General features: G+C 31.5%; 1 protein-coding gene across 1 annotated transcript; it reads right to left on the bottom strand.

Annotated features, from left to right (window-relative positions):
- Positions 1–16,616: 16,616 nt before the first annotated feature.
- Positions 16,617–17,144, bottom strand: LOC123221435 (secreted RxLR effector protein 161-like). The gene has a single exon (XM_044644289.1). It carries the CDS (start codon positions 17,142–17,144, stop codon positions 16,617–16,619), a length of 528 nt encoding a protein of 175 aa, XP_044500224.1.
- Positions 17,145–24,980: the final 7,836 nt, after the last annotated feature.

The following is a 24,980-nucleotide window of genomic DNA, read 5'->3' as shown; positions in this document are numbered from 1 at the left end:
ATAAAAGACTAAATTACCCTTGAGACGTGTCTGTGGGCATTACAATTCTTTCCCCTTTAATGGGATTTTGACTTTAGAATCCATTGAGAATAACTCAGGGTATTTTTCTTTCATAGCTTGTTCCATCTCCCATGTGGATTTCCCGACTTTGTGATTCCTTTATAACACTATAACCAATAGGATTTGTCGGTGCCTTAACTGTTTGATCCTTTTATTTAGAATCTAGACTGGTATCTCTTTGTAACTCAAGTTTTCAGATAGTTATACCTCATCGATCCTCAACACACATGAGAGGGATCACCTATATACTTATGTAACGACAAGACATGGAATACTTGATGAATATGTTCCATACTTGTCAATAATGCAAGTTTATAAGCTACCTTGCCCACTATTTCATGTGGGTTGATATACTTGGGAGCTAATTTGCCTTTCCTCATAAACCTCTTCATATGTTTAAAGGGGGCTAATCTGATGAAAACTCTATCACCTATGCTAATTATAAGTATTAATGTCTTTGATTGACATAGCTCTTTTTTTAATCTTAGGCTTGCTTCATCCTTTGTCTGAATAATTGTGCATTCTAGATCATTTTCTGAGTCATTTTTAGCCTAAGGGACCAACTCGTCTGAATAACGAGGATAACGACATCTTCTACCATAGAGTATTCTATACGGCACCATCTGAATTGTCGTTTAGTAACTATTGTTATAGGTGAACTCTACTGGGGTTAACATTTAAACCCAACACACCCTATGATCCAAACAATAGGTTCTTAACATGTCATCTAGCACCTGGTTAGTCATCTTTGACTAACCATTTATTTATGGATGGTAAGTTGTGTTGAATGCTAGATTGGTACCCAATAGCTAGTGCAAACTTCTTTAAAAAGCTGACACAAACCTCGTATCTCTGTTTGATACAATAGTCTTAGTTACTCTATGTAGTCTAATAATCTCTCTTACATACAACTTTCCCAACTGATCTATAGGGGTGGTGTCCTTGATGGATAAGAATTATATTGTCTTGGTTAACTTATCCATTCTTATCTAAAGTGCATTGTAACTGCTTTGAGTCCTTGAAAGTCCAACTATGAAATCTATGAAGATGTACTCTTACTTCCATTCAGGAACACTTAGAGGCTAAAGTAAACTTGATGGTCTCTAATGCTTGGCCTTAATATACTGGCATGTGAGGCATTTAACATTATGCTCAACTACATCTTTTTTGATAAAAGACTACTAAAAACTCCTCCTCAAATTATGATACATCTTTACACCTCTAAGGTGGATTGTGTAAAGGGAGTTGTAAGCTTTTGTTATAATCCATTGTCTAAGTTTACCTCCCAAAGACATATATACTTTATCTCTGAACCTAAGGATACTAGTAGTCACTTTAAATTATGGCTCAATGTCGTTTGAGACTCTCTGAACTTTGTTTTTACACTAATCATCTTAATCTTGAGTTGCTTTGATGTCTTAGGTTAAACTAGACTTAATTTCTAGTCTTGCCAAAACCCCAGTCACTAATTCAATCTACTATCGATCCATATCTATCTAAATCTCCCTTTGAAACCATTAATTGTGACTAAAATACTTTTCTTCTAAGGATGTCTATGCCACATTGGCTTTACATGGATGGTACTTAATGTCATAATCATAATCCTTCACTAAATTTAGTCATCTCCTTTGTCATATGTTAAGCTCTTTTTGAGTGAATAAGTACCTAAGGCTCTTATGATCGGTGTAAATATTACATTTTACCCCATATAAGTAGTGTCTCTATATCTTCAAAGCAAACACTACTGCTGCTAACTCTAAGTTATGTATGGGGTATTTGGTCTCAAAGTTCTTTAACTGTTATGAGGTGTATGCTATCACCTTGTCGTTTTGCATTAGAACTACTCCTAGTCCACTGTGAGATACATCTATGTAGAGGTCATATTCCATTTCCTTCTCGGGAAAAACCAAAATTGGAGTGATATTCAACCTCTTTTTCAACTCTTGGAAACTTTTTTCACATGAATCTATCCACTAAAACTAAGTTTCTTTCTTCATGAAAGTTGTAAGAGGTTTAACTAACTTGGCAAATCCTTTAACAAATCACTAATTGTATCTTGCTAAGCCTAGAAAACTGTAAACCTTTTTTACTGTTGTTGGTCTCTGTCAGTCTATTACAACCTCAATTTTGCTTAGGTCCATTGGTGTCCTATATTCTAATATTACAAACTCCAAGAAGATTACTCTATCAAGCCAAAATTCATACTTAGCGAATTTTGCATACAACTATTTCTCTCTTAACCTTTATAATGTAAGCCTTAAGTGTTGGTGGTGTTCCTCATGACTTTTAGAATACATCGAGATGTTATCTATAAAAACTACTATGAATTTATCTGGACAATCATAGAATATTTTATTCATCAAATCCATAAACATCGTAGGAGCATTTGTCAATTTGAATGACCTTATAACAAGCTTGAAATGTCCATACCTTATCTAAAAGGTTGTTTTGGGAATATCTTGCTCAATTACTTTTATCTAGTGGTAGTCAAATCTCAAGTCCATCTTTGAGAACACCACTAAACTCCTTAGCTGGTTAAACAAGTCATTAATTTTGGGCAATGGATATTTTTTCTTAATAGTCACCTTATTAAACTCTTGGTAGTCGATGCACATTTTTGTAGACCTATTATTCTTTTTAACAAATAAGGTGGGAGTTCCCTTAGGGAGAGTGACTAGGTCAAATGAACTTATTCTCTAACAATTAATGAAGTTGCTTATTTAACTTTTGTAGCTTTGTTAGGGTTATTCTATAAACTGCCTTGGAAATGGGTATTATGCCCGGTGCTAGTTCAATATTAAATCCAACCTCTCGTTTAGGAGCCAGACCTAATAACTTTTTTAGAAAAAAATCTGGGAATTCTCAAACCATTAGCGTCTGTTCTATACTTGGGCTTGATTTTGCTTTACTGATTATATGGGCTAGGAAGCCTATGTACCCCTTACTCAGGATATTTCTTGCTTTCATGGCATTGACCAAAAAGCTCTTGACATGCCTTTCACCGAACGCAAATTGATCTCTATTTTTTACGCTAAACCAAACCTTCTTGCACCAACAATCTATGTTGGTTTTATTCCTCCTTAGAAAGTCCATCCCAAAGATCATATCAAAGTATGACATCTCAAACACTATTAAGTCCACAAGAAGTTATCTACCTTGAATGTCAATGGTCTGTGCTAACTTTCTTTCCTTACTGATTACTATTCCCCTATATAGTAACTTTGTTTTAACCCTCTCAATCACCTTAACTAGCTATACTCTTAGTTTGTCTACTAAATTCTTAGCTACAAAATAATGTGTAGTAGCACAATCAATTAAAATGTAAACAAGAGTATTGAGAAAAAAAATTTAACTGGTGACTGTTACGGGGTTAGCCTCTGCTAGCCTTTAGGTGATAGTGAAGACTCTGGTAATGGCTCTACCAACTGGCTGTTTAACTTAGGTTAGGGTACTAGACACGATCTAGCCATGTGTCTTAGTTGACGGCAATGGTAGCAAGCTGTCTGTCCTGTCAAACATCCTTCTAATGATGTTTATTGCACCTTTGGTAGGTTGAAATCTTTGGAACTCTCTGTCTCTTATTACTCTTCCAACCCTTCTTGTTACCTTTGGCTTGAAAGAGCCTTTTCCTCTTTTTCTTTGAGAAAGAACCTCTCTGAATAAGGGTGTTATTACTATTCACTTGTTGTAATAGCATTGACACTAGCATTGGAATCATGGACGATAAGGGCACTGTCTAGGTGGAACTCTAACCATACATCCTATTGACAAAGACTTCTACCTTCAATGCTCTACTCCAAGCCTCATCATATATATGGGTTGACTGTGCTCCTATCATGAAGTCTCGAGTTATAGCTGGATCAATCTATAGATGAATTTCTTTATTCATCCCTTCTTAGTGTTGGCTATCTTTGAGGCATACCTTGCCAAATAATTAAATTTTCGAGTAATCCTTTACTGTGTTTGTGCCCTAGTTTAATGTGAGGAACTTTTGAGCTCTAATACAGGTAACATCTACTTCTTTGTATTCTGCCTCATATCTCCTCTTGAACTCAAACTAGGACATCTCTGAGGTCTAGGTCATCTTTCTGACCAAGTTCCATTAAGTTATGTCCTAATCAATCATATCAAATAAAGTCATAGCACTCTCTACTAACTCAAGCCATTCCTCAATTGTGATCAGATCCTTAGCATTATCAAATCTTTTAGGGTAGTGCATGTTGGATTAGTTAAAGATGGGATGTAATTGGGTTTTGGTTAAGGTTACTACTGCTGGTACTATTAGTGTCAAAGTCACCTCTACTAATCCCTATACCTATGGTAGGGATACTGGTGCTGACTCATTGAACTAAGTTAGAACACCTCTTTGTTCCTTAAACATCTCATTGAAGATGTTTCTAACATCTTGTGCACTCAGAACTAGATGAAAAATCAAGGGTATTACCTTTTCACTCTGGCTCCTTTGAAGGTTCTCAGCTTATGTATTCTTGGTGTTTGTTTTGGTTCTCCTCATTTTCCTGAAAACTCACTTTATTAGTCCCTATAGTAAACTTAGCAGGCATACATAATTATACTCACAGTGATCCGCTACAGTGCGGTCAGCGTGGTGTGAAGGGCTTACATTTCTGCTTACTAGACTATATTATTGTTTTCAGAAAGCAACTTTTATTTTCAAAAACATTTTTTGGATTTCCCAAAGTCATACTCTAATACCAACTTGTAATAGCCCCCTTCAAAAATACTACTCTCCGAAGGAAAGTGCTACTAAATAGGTTACTATAGCATTAAATTTAAATAAAAACATAGAACATGATAATAATAATAATCTAAGTAAAATACTTTTGATAAAATGTCAAAATATCCTTATGAAATCAACTAAAAGCATAACAAAAGATGTTTATCAATTACTAACAAAAGTCTATAAAACTAAAAAAAAAAATTAATTATGAAATTAAGTCTATAAATTGACTAAATCACCCTTTAACTTTACGCCCATTGATTGCTACTCATCCCACAACCGTCATGATCACTTGTATTTGCACGTATAAAAGTAAGAGGATGAGTGTTAAACACTCAGTAAGTAAGACACTCCAACCTTTATAAAACTTTGAATTCTCCAAAATGCCTTTGAGCCTAAACTTTGTCATATAGAGTTGGTATCTAACTCTATACTAAACTATGATAGGTCCTGATTACTAAATTAGTGCTCCCATTTTATTTCTAGGATTAGCTAGGTTATTTATCTTACTTTCGAGTCAAATTATGTCTTAGTTTGGTCATTAAGGAATAATTCCCCCAGATTCTAATTTGGTGTGACAAAACTAATTATAGTGGAAGCATCTGAATCTAGAAGCTAACTATAATTGAGCTGATCAATCTGAATCGAATATAGAGATTTGACACCTAATCCTAACTATACACCCAAACACACGGGGGTGTGTCAAGATAGACACAGTCGTGCGTCACTTATAAATTAATATTGCACTAAATCAGCTTGTCTGGTTGATATGGCATGGATACACGAGTGTGGCTTTCTCCACACACAACCATGTGTCAACCTAAAGTCAACTTTTAACTTTTTTGTCATTTTGACTAATGCAAAAGACTAAATTATCCTTGAAACGTAACTTTGGGCATTACATTTCCTTTGTTTGTGTTCATACTTCATGTGGATATTAAAGTGCCACCTTATGACTAGTCTTAGCTACCCATGTAAAACTAAAACCGAAACCAAAACTGTCAAAATTGAAATTAAAACCATATTCTAACGGTTCAGTTTCAGTTTTGATTTTTTTGAACCATTGAACCATTAGTTCATGGCTAGTTTATGAATCGACGGTTAAACCGTCGGTTCAAAGATTCATGAATCGGTGGTCCAATAATTTAATGTAAAAAAATTTACTAATTTTTAATCAAAATCATTAAATTTTTTTATTTTTTAAATTTAAAAAACTTTATTTGTGAGGGACCCTTTGCAAATGTTTAAATTTGCATAGGACCAATGTTTCAACAACAATGTAGCCGTTAAGCTTAGGCTTGATTTTTTTTTTAATGTTTTTTATATAAAATTTTACTTATAAATACAACTCGATCTTTCAACTCTCTTATTTCTCATTTTTTATTCTCTCAATTTTTAATACTCTTTCAATCTTTCAATTAAATTATCTCAAATTCAGTTAAGTTTTCTCTTTATTTTTATCAATTCCAATTTTAATTTCTATAATTTAATTATTATTATCTTACTATTATACAATTTCATAATTAATTATAAAATTTATCTCTATAATTAATTTTATTTATTATTTATATTATTTTCTCATTATCTTTTATAATTAATTATATAATTTATTTTACTTATTATCAAAAAAGGTAAATAGTGAAAATTTTTCAAATAATAGGAGATTTGATCAATATTTATCCACATTTGATGTGGATAAAGATGAATTTGTGAAAGATTTTTCAATACAAGAAAGTGGAAGTCAATATGTGGAGATGGGGCTACAACAACAATAAGAAGTGGAGATGAAATAACAACCACAAAAAATTCTTATCTCCGATATTTTCAAAAATTTATTTTAAAAAAATACAAAAAGAAAATAGTAATTTTGAAGTTATTTGTAATTATTGTAAACATATTTGTAAATTCAATCAAAAAGGTGGATATGAACATTTAAAAGGCACTTAGAGTTGAAGTATCTGAAGAAATTCAACAAAATAGAGGTCAAACATAAATAACCGGGTATGGTTTTTCACATAAATCTCTATTTATTGATAATAATAATAAAAATAAAGAAGAATTTGCAAAAATGATAGCAATAGATCATTTAACCTTTAGTTTTAATGAAAATTTAAGTTTTAATAATTATTGTAAAACTGCATTAAATCCTGCACATAAATCAGTTTCTAGGAATACATTAAAAAGATCATTATTATGCTTATATATAAAAAAAAATTAATTAAATTATTGATAAATTTAGATGGACGTGTGTTTATATATAGTGATATTTGGAGTGACTTGTCATTTGGTAGATAATAAATTTCAATTACAAAAAAAAAATTTAGCATTTAGAATGTGTGATAATCAACATACGATCAATAATATTTATAGAATGATTAAATGAAAATTAGAGGAATATAGATTAGTTTTTAAAATTTTTTCAATTTCATTTGATAATGCAGTTGTGAATATGGTCTTAATTATTGATTTAGTAAAAATTTGCAAGCTTAATTTAGTTCATAAATTTTTTCATATTAGATGTGCATGTCATGTGTTAAATTTATGTGTACAAGATGGTTTAAGATATTTTAATAATTGTATTAATCCAATAAAAATAACAATTTCATTTTTATGAACACATCCCCAAACAATGAAAGAATGAGATAAATTTTATAAAATATATAATAAAAGACCAAAAAGATTTCCTAAAGGTGTGTCGACTCGTTGAAATTCAACATATGAATTACTAAGCAAGTCTTTTGATTATAGAGAGTTATTGTGAACATTTATTTCACAAAATATGTCACAAGTTATACTATTTCCCCAAATTGAGATATTTGTAAGACAATTTTAGATGTTTTAAGAAATTTTAATAATTCAACTTATACTTTGAGTAGGGTTTATTATCTCACTTCTTATTTGTTTTTAAATGAAGCTTTTAATATTATTAAGATTTTACAAGAGGCTGAAAATGATGTTATTTTAAAAGAAACAATTTTTTTTAATGAAAACAAAATAATTAAATTATTATAAAGAAATTCTAGAAATTTTTCTTATTGTTTGTTTTTTTGATCATAGGTTTAAATTAGATGGTGTTACAAATGATTTACTATTATATTTTAAATGTATGTAATTAGATGATGAAGATGAAGTTAATATTTCATTAACTATAACTAGCATTATGAATTTAATTAAAAAAATTTATGCTGAATAGTCATTATTTTAAGGTAACCAAATTGGTTCTTCTTCTTCTCTACCATCTATTGCCTTATCACTAATCCAAAATATTAATTATGGTGATCATATTATGATGCAAAAGGGTAAAAAACTAAAAGGAACATTAGGCTATACCTTGGAGTTTGAAATTTATCTAACCATTACTTTTGAATTTGATGATAACAATATTAGTAAAGATTTTCCAGTTCTAGAATGGTAGAGTAGACATACATCAACCTTTCCAACACTAGCAGTTATTGCTAAACAAGTCCTAGAAGCACAGACATAAACTGTTGCAGTGGAACAACTTTTAGTTAAGAGGGTAATATATTGGACGAGAGGCAATCAAGTTTGGCTCCCAAATTTATTGAAGCCCTAGTATGCGTAGATGATTAAATAAAAGCTAAATTATGCTAATAAGACATAAAAGTGGACTTCAATGAAGAATCTCTTGATTTAACTGGGATAATTCGATGACAGGAACCAATAGGCAAGAAAGTGGAAGTGAATGATAAGGTCAAAGGGTACCATTAGCTATCAGGTACGCGAAATTAAGAGAACTATATAGGTTTTGATTCTTCTAAACCCCAATAGGATATGTAGGACGCTTAATGGAAAAATTAAGTTCGACCTTTTTTTTAAATTTTTAATTATTAAATTATTAATTAAAAAATAAATTGGGCATATGAATCATAACCGACAATTCAATATAGGTTTTGAACTTGGGCTATGAATTGGAATTTTCGATTTCAAACCGATTATGAATTATTCTATAATAGTTTTGATTTAATATTATTATTTTTTTGAACTGTGAACTGATGGGTTCAAATCAAAACTGTCATTTCATGAATGTGGCTAAGTCTACTCTGAGGGTTAGATAGTGTATTTTCTCTACCTATGTGAAGGTTAAAGAAGTCATCAATGCAGGTATAATTCTAAAACACTCTATGAATGTTTTTGCATTTTCATGAATATATGTTTAAAACACGTATCGTGGTCAAGGTTTTTCAGGTTTGTTTGTTTTTAAATTTAGTCAACTAACAAGAGTTGTATATTTAGTCAACACTTTTAATGTGTAAATATCTGCTCATTAACTCTCTACCATTTTTGGCATTTAACCTAAAATTGGAAGATTGCAATATTCATGATAATAGGATAAAATCTTGTCTTAATCTTAATTTGAATTTCAAATTATGTGATGCAGATTTGAGTCAATCTAACTCAATCCCAATAATTCTCGCATATACCCTAACAATTCAAGATTATTATACTAAGGTCCTAAAATACAATAAATTATATTTTGAGTCCATAAACCTTTTCAAATATCTAGATTCTCTATCCGAAATTCAAATCGAATCTAACTGAGATAATTTTTGTGCCTCTATAGTTCATCAAATCCTTTTTTGTGTGACTCATAAACTTTCCATTAATTTGGTAGTGACCAAATTTTTGTTAAAACTCTCAACCTGACATTCATATAAGTATAAACCAAGATTGACCTTTAACAAGACATCACGACCACCTGATTAGTAAAGGTAAGCATGTGACTTCTTTTAACCTGCTAGTAATACGATTACTCGTGTAATTCAATCATTTCGTCATATAATATCTCTTTGCTACTACGGTACAAATTAAATGTCTCTCTCAAGCCTTTTAAAATAATATAGATTGACTTCTGTCACTGACTAGATAATATTGAATTGAGCATCAACTTAATTCCATTATGATCAAAGATTTGATTAGTGGTTGACATCTATTAGCAGACCTTAACTAAGATATCAATTTTCATGCTTAAGAGTGACAAATGTTTTATTAATCCATCATAGTTTTTGTATAGGTCTTGATATGATCAATTACCACCATTTTAGTAATCCTCTAACTGGACTATGTTGGGTTGACATCAATCTATATTGATCTTTATATAAAACAGCCTATTAATCTCAAGTTTAAGGATCACATGTACCTTCATTCACTAGAAAAATATTTCTATAAACACTAGAACAACCATCTATATGAAATCTTCTTGGTGGGCAGTCCAATGAACATATCTATAACGTATACTCATGTGTTGCAGCACATCATTAATAAACAACTTTGACACGTGAGAATTGTTATTATCTTTCGATAAGGTTGTTCAACACTATGATAACTCTATAACTATTACTTATGCCTTAGTCATGGTAAAATGAGAGTTATAAATGTTTTAGGAACATTCACCTAACATGCACATAGGGTTCTCAAGATCAAGTGTCATACACCGATCCTTTTGTCACGATTTTACTATTCCTAATAAATTTGTCTGAGCATATATTAATATATTATAATAGACAAAGAAAGTCCTAGAAAATTACAAATATAACCATTATTAATGAACTCATATCACCAGGGGAATTGGCTTTAAGGCACAAACCCCAATAATTTTCTACTTGCATCATAGTCAATCATTCATGCTAACAATATTGGATGACCGTACATGTCAATCATTGTTTCTACTGCAATAGAGTATTCATTGATACAATTTGTTCATTCAGTTTCTCAATGGTTAACTAACCTTTTTTCTTGTCAATCATTATTGGCAAGATGAAATCATTAGAGTATCCAATTAGACCATAATTTTTATGAAACATCTATTTGGTACTAATAATACCAAATCAATTATGCAAAAAGTCAAAATTTACGATCCAATATATAGTTTAAGGTCTCATATTTTTAAATAACTCATACTCAGCTTTTAACATAAAATTTACTTAACATATGTATATATATAACTTATCCTCCAAAATTATACTCATGATTTTCAACTTGATTTATCTTATGTCACCATTCCTCATTCTGTGACTTCATTCTCTTAATTTATGTGTTTAATGTTATAATTGTCATTTTACTTCCACTTGATCTCATATACAAATATCATATTCATCTAAGTAAAACCAAAAAATTTTATGGTTTTATTTGTATAAATGATTTTAGACTTTGACGTTCACATTAGTTCTTAGATAGAACTCATCAACTTGTGTACCCGGCTAGCTTCTAGGTTTTACCTATTAGGGCTACTCTTGACAATTAATTATCAAACTTTTAATGGTATGCAACAACTAGGAGTACATCTTGATTTTAGCATCACTTTCAAGTCTCAGATTTTAACATCATAAATAACCAATGTATTTATCAAGAGTTGTGAGAATTTTTAATTATTATAAATTCATAACTCACCTCATCACTCTTACATTAGTTTGTATACATAGGTTGATTTTCCATTTCCTTTTAGGAATGGGTAATCTTTGTTACAATGCTCAACCATCTTTTGATGGTACATAATATATTTTATGTCTATTTTTCTTGTAAGCTAAAACCTAGTTGAGTTTTATTATCCTCCAACTTGAGCTTTAGAGAATGACATCTAGAAGAATCTTTCAAGACAAATTTAAGACCCATTTGGTACTAGAAGAATGATATTCTTTAAGTTTCCTTTAGAATATTACACAAGAAAAGCTATTTAACATTTGGTTCAACTAACTCAAGTTAATTGCTTAACATCAATATTAGTACTATTGTTAAATAAATCAATGGACTTTAATCCAATGCGTATGACACATATAAAATGTCTTATACACAGACATGAATGTGGGTTACAATCTCCAAGGTATTGCCTTAGAATATTTAGCAAATATTAAAACTTTTATGACACCTCAGGTAGTAACTTGGACCATTTATTTTATATATTCACCTTTTCAATTTAACTCAAGTGATTGAATACATAAGTTAACAAATCCTTTATTTCATTTTTGAATTCCTTGAATTTCTCCAAGATATTCAGATTTATATTTCTGAAGATCTACAAATCATATTCATTGGAATTTTTAATAAACAGATGAAATTCAAAATTTGTTGTGTTTAACACTAATTGTTAATTCTTATTGTTTAGATAAGATTTAACAGTTGTTTAATGCTCTCACTAGAACCAGTGAGAGGTTAACGTAGTCTCATTTGTCTAAAAGACATAACCAGTATCCATCATTCAATAAAAATCAAAAGAATCAAAATTTTAACCATGACTTAGTCTTTCGTGCCATTTGGCACAATATTATTTTATAATCATCATTAAGACGATATTCAACAGTTGAGTAACACTTTTGCCAAAGTTTGTAAGAGGTTGGCATAGTCATGATTGTCTTGATAGACACAACTAGTATTCATTATTTGACAAAAATCAAACAACTCAAAACACTATTCATGACTAAGTCCTTTATACATCAAATTAATGGTCCAATTTATGTATACAATTGAGAATTGTTGAAATAATCATAGTTATAACTCTTGTAGAAGTTTTATTTATGAAAAATATTACAACTAGTTTTATTTCCTTTTTCCATCTTGCTTATAAACAAGAGTGAATACATAAATCCTACAACTATAGCTTATGTGGCATGCATGTGCAACATTTCCAACTCGTGGGTTCACCTCTTATCTTGGAAAGCATCCACTATGCCTTGGTTCCTACACATCAGTCAAATGTGATCTCATGTTAAATAAAGTGAGATTTTGAGAAAATGTTCAATTCTTAATCATACCTGAAGTTGAAGACTCAATCTTTCTCTTATTGTTAGCCAATAAGGTTTTGCAACATTTGCTCTATTGACAAAGCTTACCACATCAAAAGAAAATTTGCTCACTCTTGCCAACTACACCATTATAAGGTTAATGTGTCTTGAGGTATTAGCTAATGTTCAAAATTTAGGTTGGCCGTACCCTTATTTCTTTCTTGCTTTTTAAACTGGTTTCAACTTGTTTGGCCACTCTTATGTGTATGTCAACATACACTACAATCTTTAACAGTCCTTCTATAGATTCTCCTTTGTTATCAATTAGAAAGTCCATAAAAAACTTAGTGTAAGGTTCAGGTAGAGACGAGATAACAAGGTTGAAGGCCATGTTATTTATCATACGTGGGCCTAGAATTTTGGCTCTCTCAGTCAATTTAATTATATTAAACACGTGAGTTCCATTCTCTACTTCATCATCCATTTTCTAAGTTCCATTCTCTGTTACATTACCTGATACTGCTCTAAACGAGCATGACCTTGAAGTATCTTGCACAAATGGTCGATTATATATTTATTAAATAAAATGTTAGTTTGCATCAAGGGTCAACAAAGATAATATGATGTCTAATGCAAGTCTTGCATCATTTTTGTGTTTTTGAAAGCATTATATTCTCTCATTTCAGTGCCAAGTTCAGGCACAACAAATAAGTCTAACTACAGTATACAAGATATTCTTCGTTCTAGTATAGTTCATAGACTTTGATACTAGTGTTCAACATACTTATTTTCAAATATCTTTTCAAAAGTTGAGAAGGTTATTAAGTCCATTCTACCAAAAAAAAAATTTATATTTTGATTTTATATTTATTTAATGTGGTCTTTTGTCAAATAAATGCTTTCACTATTTTCTTTAAGTCAACAACCTTTTCTGTTGAACTTAGGAATTCCCAGTGGACTTCATAGCGAGTCGAGATTCTATTGCATTAACTCTCTCATTTGCTTTGATGAACAAGATTGAATTAATCAACATGTACGTCAATCAAACCAATCACAAAATTTCATAATCTCTGATTCAATGTTAGCATGAATCAATTATGCATTATCAATTATAACTCTCAGTTTACAGTAGGGTGGATACTACATATAACGTATGTTATGACAATTGTATGTCCCTAAGTTTCACTCTAATATAGTTTCACTTTCACTTTAGCGAACAAGCTAGGTGTACTAGTTAAGTTAGACCTAATATGAAAAATCATGCGGTCTTTTGTCAGGTAAAAATATACCTTTTGCTTTGGCGAACAAGGTTCGAATGAATAGGGGCTTGTCCCAAAGCATCATATTGGAAGACATTTATTATTTTCGACTTAATATGTTTAAGAGAGTTATTATGGTCTCACCATTTTAGTAATTTAGCATATGAGGTGATTATTTTAAAATAAATCCTAACATGCATGCTATAATGTAAATTTAAATGTGTCGGTGTATAGTTTTAACTAATGTCAATCCCTCAAGCCATGAGGGATTGACTAGTTAACCTAGGTCCTGTGTTGTGGGTCTTTAATGGTCTTTCGTCTTCAATCTTCAAGAGTACATGACTTTATTTTCTAATTACAATTTTTCTAATAAAGAAAAATCAAATCATATTCTAATTTTACATTCATAAAACAGAAACCTCAAGTTACATTTGAGGAAAGTTAAGTGAGAAAAGAAGTACATCATAAATTTAGAGAAGACATGTCACATAAGTCCTAGTTTTTAATAAAATTACAAACCTAATTAAAAATATTCACAACATAGGTAATCCAACTGTATATTGAGCACTATGCATATCAACAAACATGCATACATATAATCAAAGTAAAAAACAATTACTTTTAATTATTTTTACCCAAGTTTTTATTTACTTTTAGTCTCTCAGGTTTTACATAATTGTATTTCAACCTCAAAGAGTAAGAAAATTGTAATCTAGTTCTAATTCATCAAAACGAGACTAAATTGAAATTTCCACCCTTAATCAGGCATGCAGGTAGGTTACAAATCGTGTATGCCATGCTTCTAAAATTCACCAAAATTTTGGAGGTATATACGACTTACAGAACAACTTAGTGGCCCTCATGCGTAGTTGAACTCCTCTCAAAGCATAATTGGCATAAAAAGGGTATAGTCAACATCTTTATGAAAAGATCATTGTTGAGAGACGATGTCACCTGTTCCAATAGGCATTCACATCAAGTGCCAATCATGATGATCATATGCATGGGCATTTCGAGCGTGTTTTTTTGTTGAGTTTGAAGGATTTTGGCAAGAAAATTAGAATTTTTAGATCATGTTCATATCATATGTAACAATATTAATATAAAATTTACATGTTGTTTCAAGAAATAAAACAAAGAAACATGTAAACTACCTTGTACCTTGTAAGTTGATTTGAAGTTTGGAAGCCTGAATCACTAAAATAAGTGATCTCTTGACTTGCACCCCTCAAGGAAGAAAAATTATGCTTTTCCCCGCAAAAGAAAAAAAAGAAGAGAAAATGTAATATTTTTCTACATTTTTCTCTCTTTTATTAAACTAAAACTTGATATTTATCAAGTTAAAACATGTGTTCAATTCTCATTGGTTGATAATTAAGAGAAATTAGAATTTGACATATGTTGAATAATTTGTGCCCAAAATTATTCATTCTAACTTTCTAAACAATTTAAAAGGTGTAAAATGACAATTTTGCCCATTTTTCGAATCTTATTCGAAAAGCACTATTTTTATCCTCGAAAAGTGCTAGCTAACGATGAATAAATATTTTCAGTTTCATAACACCATTTTCTTCCTTGAAATATGGGCGTGACTTTCAAGGTTCATAGGGCAGTGAGCCCCATATCAGACGATACGTTTCATTATATCGTTGTATAACTCAAAACTGTTACCAATATACTTTGTTTTCCGCTGTAAAACGAAGTTGCCACTGATCATGTGGTGTCATCTAGTAGTGTCCCATGACCCCTACATCACAATGAAGTACAAGCTTCACATAATATCAAATGAACCTTTCTTACTTACACTTATCATGTAGTCAAATTCTTACGTCATTACATCCCGATTGAACTTGGATTCATGGAATGTCAAAATCTAATATTTAATCTTTTCGAATATCAAGTCATACATCATAACGTGCCACATCGAAACTCTCTTCATATGGTTTTTTATTTATATTGGCCAGTGTCTTAGATTTTCATATTTCTCGATATTCGTATAGAAACTCGGGAGCAGTCGAGCCAACAGATCCCTGTATGATCATTACTTGTCCTTTTGCTCAAGCAACATATGATCAAAGCGGCTTCTGAATGAGAAATGATTAGCCTCGTGGTATACACTGTATGAACCATACGTTCCGAAATAAAACACAACTGTGATATCTTAAGTCGAAAGATCTATACACTAGTATGATTTACGATGTATCATTGACTACATATGAATGCCCATGTGATCATCGTTCGACGGTCATGTTCGATAAACAATATAATATAATAACCTTTGATAAGTTTTTTAACCATCAAATGGTTCCATTGTTTACCCATGTGTATATCCACCATGTCTAATATCATTCATTGATATACTGTGGTGATATAACACACAACCACTAGGTAATACTATTGCCCAAATAGATTGCTTATGCAGGGAACGATTTGATAACGTTTATTAAAACTCATCAGGACCTTTCACATGTCGTATACATGTAGCTAATATGGATATAATATATAACTACAACATAGATATAAAAGTGACATAGAAAACATGTGAAGTATGATAAAACTCTTCTTTTATTAATAATGTATATGCAAGATATGTAACCCTTAAAACCAATTAAAATAATTAGTTTTTAGGGCATATTCTAACAAGAACTCCCACTTGTACTAAAGTCAATCACTATAGTACCTAATGCCCATCCTCTCTAGATACTAGTCCAATAGTCTTTGCGTTAGTGCTTTAGTTAGTGGGTCTGCAAGATTGTTTGCCAAAGCAATTTTCTAAATGACAATATCTCTAGCTCCAACGAATTCTCTCAAGATGTGATATTTTCATTGAACATGCTTTGACCTTTGATGTGCTGTTGGTTCTTTTGCCTGTGCAATGGCACCAGTATTGTCATAGAATATAATTACTGGTTGACTCATTTGAGGAACTATGCCTAACTCTGTGACAAATATATGCATCCAAATGGCTTCTTTCGTAATTTTTGAAGCAACAATATACTCAACTTCTATAGTAGAGTCTACAGTAGTCGATTGTTTGGCATTTTTCCAACTGACTGCGTCTCTATTACAAACAAAAATAAATACAAATGTAGACTTTCTATCGTCTACATCTAACTGGAAATCAGAATCTGAGTATCCTTTGAGCGTCAACTCTGAACCCCCATAACCCAGTATCAACTCCTTGGTCATTCTTAAATACTTCAGGATGGCTTTTACTACTGTCCAGCGTCTTTCTCTAGGATTTGAGTGATATTTGCTTACTACACTAACTGCAAAAGCAATGTCTAGTCGTGTACATAACATGGCGTACATAAGACTCCCTATTGCTGAAGCATATGACACCTCATTCATTCGTTGTCACTCCTTATCAGTCTTTGGACACATATCTTTTGATAGATGTGTTCCATGAGGAAACGATAAAAGACATCTCTTAGAGTCTTGCATATGAAAGCGTCTTAACACTTTCTCGATAAACTTATTAATCCTTTCGCTCTATCTCTATAGATGCGAATACCTAGAATATAGGTTGCTTCTCCAAGATCCTTCATGGAAAAAGATTTCGCTAGCTATAACTTAACCTCAGTCATAGTGCTAATGTCGTTTCCAATTAATAATATGTCATCTACATACAAGACTAGGAAAACAATAATTTTATCCCTATCTAATTTATAAACACATGGCTCATCCAGATTTTTAATAAAATCGAATACTCGAATTGTTTTATCAAACCAGATATTCCAGCTTCTTGAAGCTTATTTCAATCCATATATAGATTGATGTAGTTTGTACACTTTATGCCTCTTGGTAGCGGATACAAAACCAATTGGTTGTTCCATATAAATATTTTCTTCAATATACCTATTGAGAAAAACAATTTTAACATCCATCTGTCATATCTCATAATCATAGTGTGCTGCAATAGCTAGCAGGATTCTGATGGATTTAAGCATTGCGACTGGTGAAAAGGTCTTCTCATAATCCAACCCTTGTTTTTTAGTATAATCTTTAGCTACCAATCAAGCTTTATAAGTTTCAACTTTTCCATCCTTGCCAATTTTCCTCTTGAAGATCTATTTACATCCGATCGAAACTATTCTATCAAGTGAATCAACGAGTGTCCATACTTGATTGGCATTCATATATTCAATTTTTGAATTCATTACCTCTAGCCATCTACCAGAGTCAATGTCTAATATTGTCTCTTGGTAAGTTTTTGGATCTTCTAGATGCTCAGTTTCTCCCATTAAAAGCGATTCAAAATCTCCTTCTGTCAGAAATCCATATCTCTCGGGAGGTCGAGACACTCTAACAAACTTTCTTATTTGAGTCATTGTAATTGGTATAGGTGATTGTATACATGGGGGATTTACCTGAATAGGCTCAGTTATGCGCTCTCCAGACTTTTCTTCAAGCACATTTTTCTTTCTTGCACCATCTTCCTCTAAGAACTCATCCTCAAGAAAAGATGCATTTCTACTAACCATAATTCTTTGATTAGAGTAAAAATAGAAATAATATCCTAAATTTTCTTTTGGATACCCGATGAATCGACCTTTTTTTGCTCGGGACTCTAGTTTATCACTTCTAACCACTTTGACAAATGTTGGACATCCCCAGATTTTTAGGTAATTTACACTTGGAAGTCTGCCATACCATAATTCATATGATGTCTTTCGAATGGACTTTGATGGTGCTTTATTCAACACATATAGTGCTGTCTGAAGAGCATATCCCTATAAATAAACTGGCAAATCAGAAAACTCATCATAGATCGTACCATATATAACAAAATACGATTTTTTCGTTCAGACACACTATTATGCTATGGTGTGAATGGCGGAGTCAACTGAAATAGTATTCTTTTGTCTCTTAGAAACTCCTGGAATTCTGTACTTAAGTATTCACCTTTACGATCTAAACGTAAAGTTTTAATATTCTTTCTAATCTGGTTTTTTGCTTCCGTTTGAAACTCTCTGAACTTTTCAAAAGCTTCAGATTTGTATTTCATCAAATACAAATACTTGTATCGAGAATAATCATTGATAAAGATAATGAAGTATGAAAAACCTCCTCGGGCCACACACATCAGTGTGTATCAACTCTAATATATTTTTGGCTCGCTCCCCTTTATTCTTAAATGAAAGCTTAATCATTTTTCCTCGAAGACAAGATTCATAAGTAGGATAGAGTTCTGAACCCAATGAACCTAAAAGTTCACTTTCTCCTAATTGTCGAATCCGATCCTCTCCAATATGACCAAATCTGTGATGCTATAGAACTATTGGATTTATATGTTCTCTAGTTCTTTTAGATGATTTGGAATACATGGTACTATGTAAATCAAGTTCTACCACATACAAACCATTTGTATTGATAGCATTTGTATTGATAGCATTTCCTACTAATCTATTCCCAAAATAAATTAGACATTCATTTCCAGTAAATGTAAACTGATAACCATTTTTATACAAAACTGGAATAAAGATTATATTTCTGGTGACATTAGCAAAATACAAAGTTTTATATAAAGTTATTACATGCCTAGTAAGTAACTATACATTACATACACCTATAGCCTCTACGGAAACTCGTGTCCCATCAGCCAGTCTCAGTATAATCTAATCACGTCTCAAGGTAGAACTATTCTGTAGATACTGTAAACAAGCACAAACATGTGAAGTTGCAACAGAATCTAATATCTAGAAATCAATATTTGAATTAACATTTAATTCAAATTCAATTACATAACACTGATATGTACCTGTTTTGCGTTTTCTCAAATCATTAAGGTATAAAGGGTAGTTCCTCTTCCAATGCCCTTCTTGATTGTAATAAAAACAATTGCTCTTCTCCTGTTTCTTTTCTTTCTAAGGAACAGATGGTCATAGAGGTTAAGAACGTGATAGCCTGATGTTAGAACCCTTAATCCTAGAAAGCCTGGTGGTGATTTTCTTAAAACTTTTCTTTGTACTTTTGGTCCACTAGATCCCATCTGTGAACCTTTCCTCCAAAGCTTTTGAGCTTGTCTCTTTTTGCCTCTCGTGGCAAAGGTAGCTAACAACTCAGTTGGTGTTTTCCCTTTTTTCTCATTATTGTAAAACTCTTGAATATCATTGAGAAGCTCAGGGAGAGTGCGCTCAATCTTATTGAGATTATAATTTGTAATAAACGACTTAAAAGTTGAAAGGAGTGAATGGAGAATGAAATTCACCCGAACATTATGTGGCAAATTTGTGCCCATAATTTGTAACTCCCTAGTCTTGTTAATCATTTTAATAACATGATCATCTGGGGAAATACCCTCCTTAAGCTGCATGCTGAATAGTGAAGTCATCAAATTATATTCCTTCACTAGAGCATTTTCACTATATAATTGTCTTAAAGTAGTGATAATTTCATACGCACTCTTCACGTTCTCAAATCGAGTTTGAAGTTTAGAGTTCATTGATGCCAACATATAATTGCAAACTCGTAAGTCAGCATCTACCCATTCAGCATAAGCCCTTTGCTTTTCCTCAAGGGAATTAGGGTCCACTGCTGCTAGTAAAGGTGTCCCCAAGACATAAGTTGACTTTTCAAGATTGAGAACAATGGTAAGATTTCTCAGCCAATCCTTAAAATTGGAACCAATAAGTACATGCAAGTCCATCAATTTCAAGAGTATATTGTTTGCCATTGACATTTTGAGATTCTAAATCACAAGAAAGAATGCTACAAGAAATAACAAATTCATTCGAAATTACCAATAAACCTAATCTTATTAGCTCTCACTACGGCTAGATTCAAACCGAGCTAGCTCGAACTCAGCTCGGTGGAGCCTTAAATGAGCTGACCTTAGCCGAGCTCGAGCTGCTTGTCAAATTTTCAAATTAAAATTTTTGATACAAAATGACGTCGTTTTGACCAATATATATTAAAACGATGTTGTTTTGATAATGAAAAATGAGCTGAGCTGAATTCAAGCACAAAACGAGCCAGCCTTAGCTGAGCTCGATTGAGCTCGAGCCCGAACTCGAGCCAACTATATATGAACCGAGCCAAGCTCGAGCTTGGCTCGGCTCGAATCCAGCCCTAGCTCACACTATTTTATTCAAATCTTATACTTCCTCGGCTAAAGATTCGGCAAGTTCATTGGATCACTTTCTAGTGGGGAATCAAGTTCTTATCAAACTTGACAAACTGCACATAATAGATCTAAGTCTATTAAGTTCAATAAGTAGGAATCAATTTCTTTTTACATTCTAAATGTAAACTATGATTCATGTGAGCTTTTAGTTTTGAGCACCACACATAATAGATCTAAGCATTCTAAACTAGTCAAATTCAGCCCATCGTGCTTTCCAGATATAATACCCCATCACTCTCGCACATAATAGAATCTAGAGAATGACAAAAATAGTACTCTAGACACCAATTGACTAATTTTACGCCATATGATATAGTATCCGTCACATAATAGAAATTTAGGATTTCTAGCCTTATGACATAACCCTAATCAACTCATAATGGAAGACTCGAATTTGATATTGAAAATTTGGGGAAGATTTTATTATTATTAATTAGGTTTATTTTATATCTTGGGTAGTCTAGTATGTATCTTTGGATACGTATTTGTTACCCAAGACAAGTTACTAAATCATATTCTTACAATTTATGCCATTGAAAACTTTTCTAATATCCTAAATGGTATTGTAAGAATATTTCATGCCTAAAAGTTTTAGTTCTCTAAAACACAAAACTATGTGTTATATGTCATAAATAAATTACATGATAACATTAAACATAAAACTTAGGTATGTTATTGAACACATATCAACTATATTATTCAATAATCACAAGAAATTATATTTTTATACAACTTAGCATATCACATATCTAAAATGTACATTAAGTTGATCTTGCATATAAGACATCCAATATCTTATAACTTAATCCTAGACAAGCAAACTTGAGTTTTTATTTATGTATCTAAGACAACAAACATATTCAATATGTTAAGTCCATTTCAATCTAGCATACATAATATTCAGCATTTAGATGCATGATGTTTACCATGTCACAATGTCTCATATATAGCATACATATGTCACACATTAATACTATCACATATACCTATAATAACATGACATTTTAGGCATCATATTAATATTTGTAACACCATAGTCAAACATTCAAACATAGAAATTAAATTTGTAATTTGGTAAACTTAACAAATAATTTACCATACTTCATACTTTTTATTCAAGTTTGCTAAAACATAAACACATCCATAACAAGTAAACAAAGTAATATAACCAAAATTTTATATTGCATTTTTCTTGAAACCAACCATGAAACCCTAACTCTTGATGTTTCCAAAACAGATACCAAGTTCACCAAAATCTCATTAAACATGGTTCAATTCATACTTAAACATGAATAGATTTTAGAATGACAAGTTGTAAAATAAATACATAACACATGCCTAATGTGAGCCAAATTCACAAGTGTCATGCATTTCACCAAATCATGACATATATGAATTATTCATCACTCAAACATAATCCATCTCACCATGCAATAATTATTCAAGCATGAATATGGTTACTCATAAAGTAATTTATCCAATCCAAGCTATTAAGAATTCAATTCTCAATCAAACAAAGTCAAACACTAGTTTAATGAACTAGTAACAATTCAATCAATATTGAATGTTATTTCCATCAACTAAACACATGGAAATCATATCAACTTGTTCATGCCTTTCGCCAAGTCACACAAACTAAGTTTATTAAAAAACACATTCCCATGTAAAGTCAAGATTAAAACTCATGTGTATATCATGACAATTATGTATAAATCATGATTAAACCATTAATTTCAAAAACACCCAAATTTCTAAAATTATGGGTTTTTTTTTAAATTTTTTTTTAATTATGTTAAAAGTTATCTAACACAATTTCAACAATTTAAAACTTCTCAAATGCTATGAAGACATTCTTAATAACATATGTACACTTGATTTGAACTAATCACACATAACAAAACTTATATCTTAGGTTTTGATCACTAACATTTCCGAACACCTAAAATTATGACATGTTCTTGTCATTCAAGGATCAAACTCTAGCTTTGATACCATTTGAAGGATTTTGGCAAGAAAATTAGAATTTTTAGATCATGTTCACATCATATGTAATAATTGTAATATAAAATTGACATGTTATTTCAAGAAATAAAACATAGAAATATATAAATTACCTTGTACCTTGTAAGTTGATTTGAAATTTGGAAACTTGAATCATTAAAATAAGTGATCTCTTGACTTGCACCCTTCAAGGAAGAAAAATAGAAGAAAAATGGTGCTTTTCCTGGCAAAAGAAGAATAAGAAAAGAAAATGTAATATTTTTCTAAATTTTTCACTTTTTTATTAAACTAAAATTTGATATTTATTAAGTTAAAGCATGTGTTTAATTCTCATTGATTGATAATTAAGAGAAATTAGAATTTGACACATGTTGAATAATTTGTGTCCAAAATTATTCATTCTAACTTTCTAAACAATTTAAAAGGTGTAAAATGACAATTTTGCCCCTTTTCCGAGTCTTATTCGAAAAACACAATTTTTATCCTCGAAAAGTGCTAGTCAACCATGGATAAATATTTTCAGCTTCATAATATTATTTTCTTCCTTGAAATATGGGTTTGACCTTAAGGTTCATAATGACGTAGCCGTAGGCCCCATATCGGACGATATATTTTATTATATAATTGTTTAACTCAAAACTGTCGTTAACCAATATACTTTGTTTTTTGCTACAAAACGAAGCTCCCACTGATCATGTGATGTCATCTAGCAATGTCCCATGACCCCTACATCACAATGAAGTACAAGCTTCACATAATGTCAAATGAACCTTGTTTACTCACACTTACCATGTAGTCTAATCTTTCCGTCATTACATCCCGATTGAACTTGGATTCATGAAATATCAAAATCCAATATTTAATCTTTTCGAATATCAAGTCATATATCATAACGTGCCATATTGAAACTCTCTTCATGTGGTCTTTTATTTACACTGGCCAGTGTCTTAGATTTTCATTTTTCTCAATATTCGTATGAGAACTCGGGAGTAGTCGAGCTAACGAATCCCTGTATGATCATCACTTGTCCTCTTGCTCAAACAACATATGATCAAAGCAACTTCTGAACGAGACATGATTAGCCTCGTGGTATACACCGTATGAACCATACGTTTTGGAATGAAGCACAATTGTGATATCTCAAGTCAAAGGATCTATACACTAGTATGATTTACGATATATCGTTGACTACATATGAATGCCTATGTGATTATCGTTTAGCAGTCACGTTTAATAAACAATATAATATAATAACCTTTGATCAGTTCTCTAACCATCAAATGGTTCCATTATTTACCCATGTGTATATCCACCATGTCTAATATGATCCATTGATATACTATGGTGATATAATACACACCTACTATGCAATACTATTGCCCAAACAAAATGTCTATGTAGGCAAGACTTGATGATGTTTATTAAAACTCATCGGGACCATTCACATGTCGTATGCATGTAACTAATATGGATGTAATATACAACTACAACATAGATATAAAAGTGATGTAGAAAACATGTGAAGTATGACAGAACTCTTCTTTTATTAATAATGTATATGCAAGATATACAACCCTTAAAACCAATTAAAGTGATTGGTTTTTAAAGCATATTCTAACAGAGTTATCATGAAACAATTCATGAAAAAATCTCCAAATTTTAACAAGCTATAGTATCGAGCTCGGGGCTTGGTAAAACCTGAGGACAATTTTGTGATAAGAGAAAACGAAATACTCTTTCTTTGTAGCTACGGGGTTTTAGTTAAAATATAAAAAGTGTTTTCAAAGTTGGAAGCCACGTGTATATATATAGACAAACACACATCTTGCCTAGAACTTGAACATGTCTTGGTGGCGCAAGCATGCACACCCAAAACATAAGGGTGCGCATGAATATACAAATCTCAAGAGCTGTATATTTACTCAATGCTTTTAATGCATGTATATCCCTTATTAACTCTCCACCATTTTTGGCATTCAACCCAAAATTGGAAAATTGCAATATTCATGATAACATGATAAAATCTTATCGTAATCCTAGTTTGAATTTCAAATTAGGTG

Source organism: Mangifera indica, chromosome 7 (genome assembly GCF_011075055.1).
Source record: "Mangifera indica cultivar Alphonso chromosome 7, CATAS_Mindica_2.1, whole genome shotgun sequence".
Lineage (NCBI taxonomy): Eukaryota > Viridiplantae > Streptophyta > Magnoliopsida > Sapindales > Anacardiaceae > Mangifera > Mangifera indica.
Note: the sequence above shows the minus strand (reverse complement) of the source record. Positions and strands in the feature narration are given on the sequence as shown.

Coding starts and splice junctions, on each gene's coding strand:
- LOC123221435 (XM_044644289.1), bottom strand. CDS start 17,144: ATGAATGAGGTGTCATATGCTTCAGCAATAGGGAGTCTTATGTACGCC.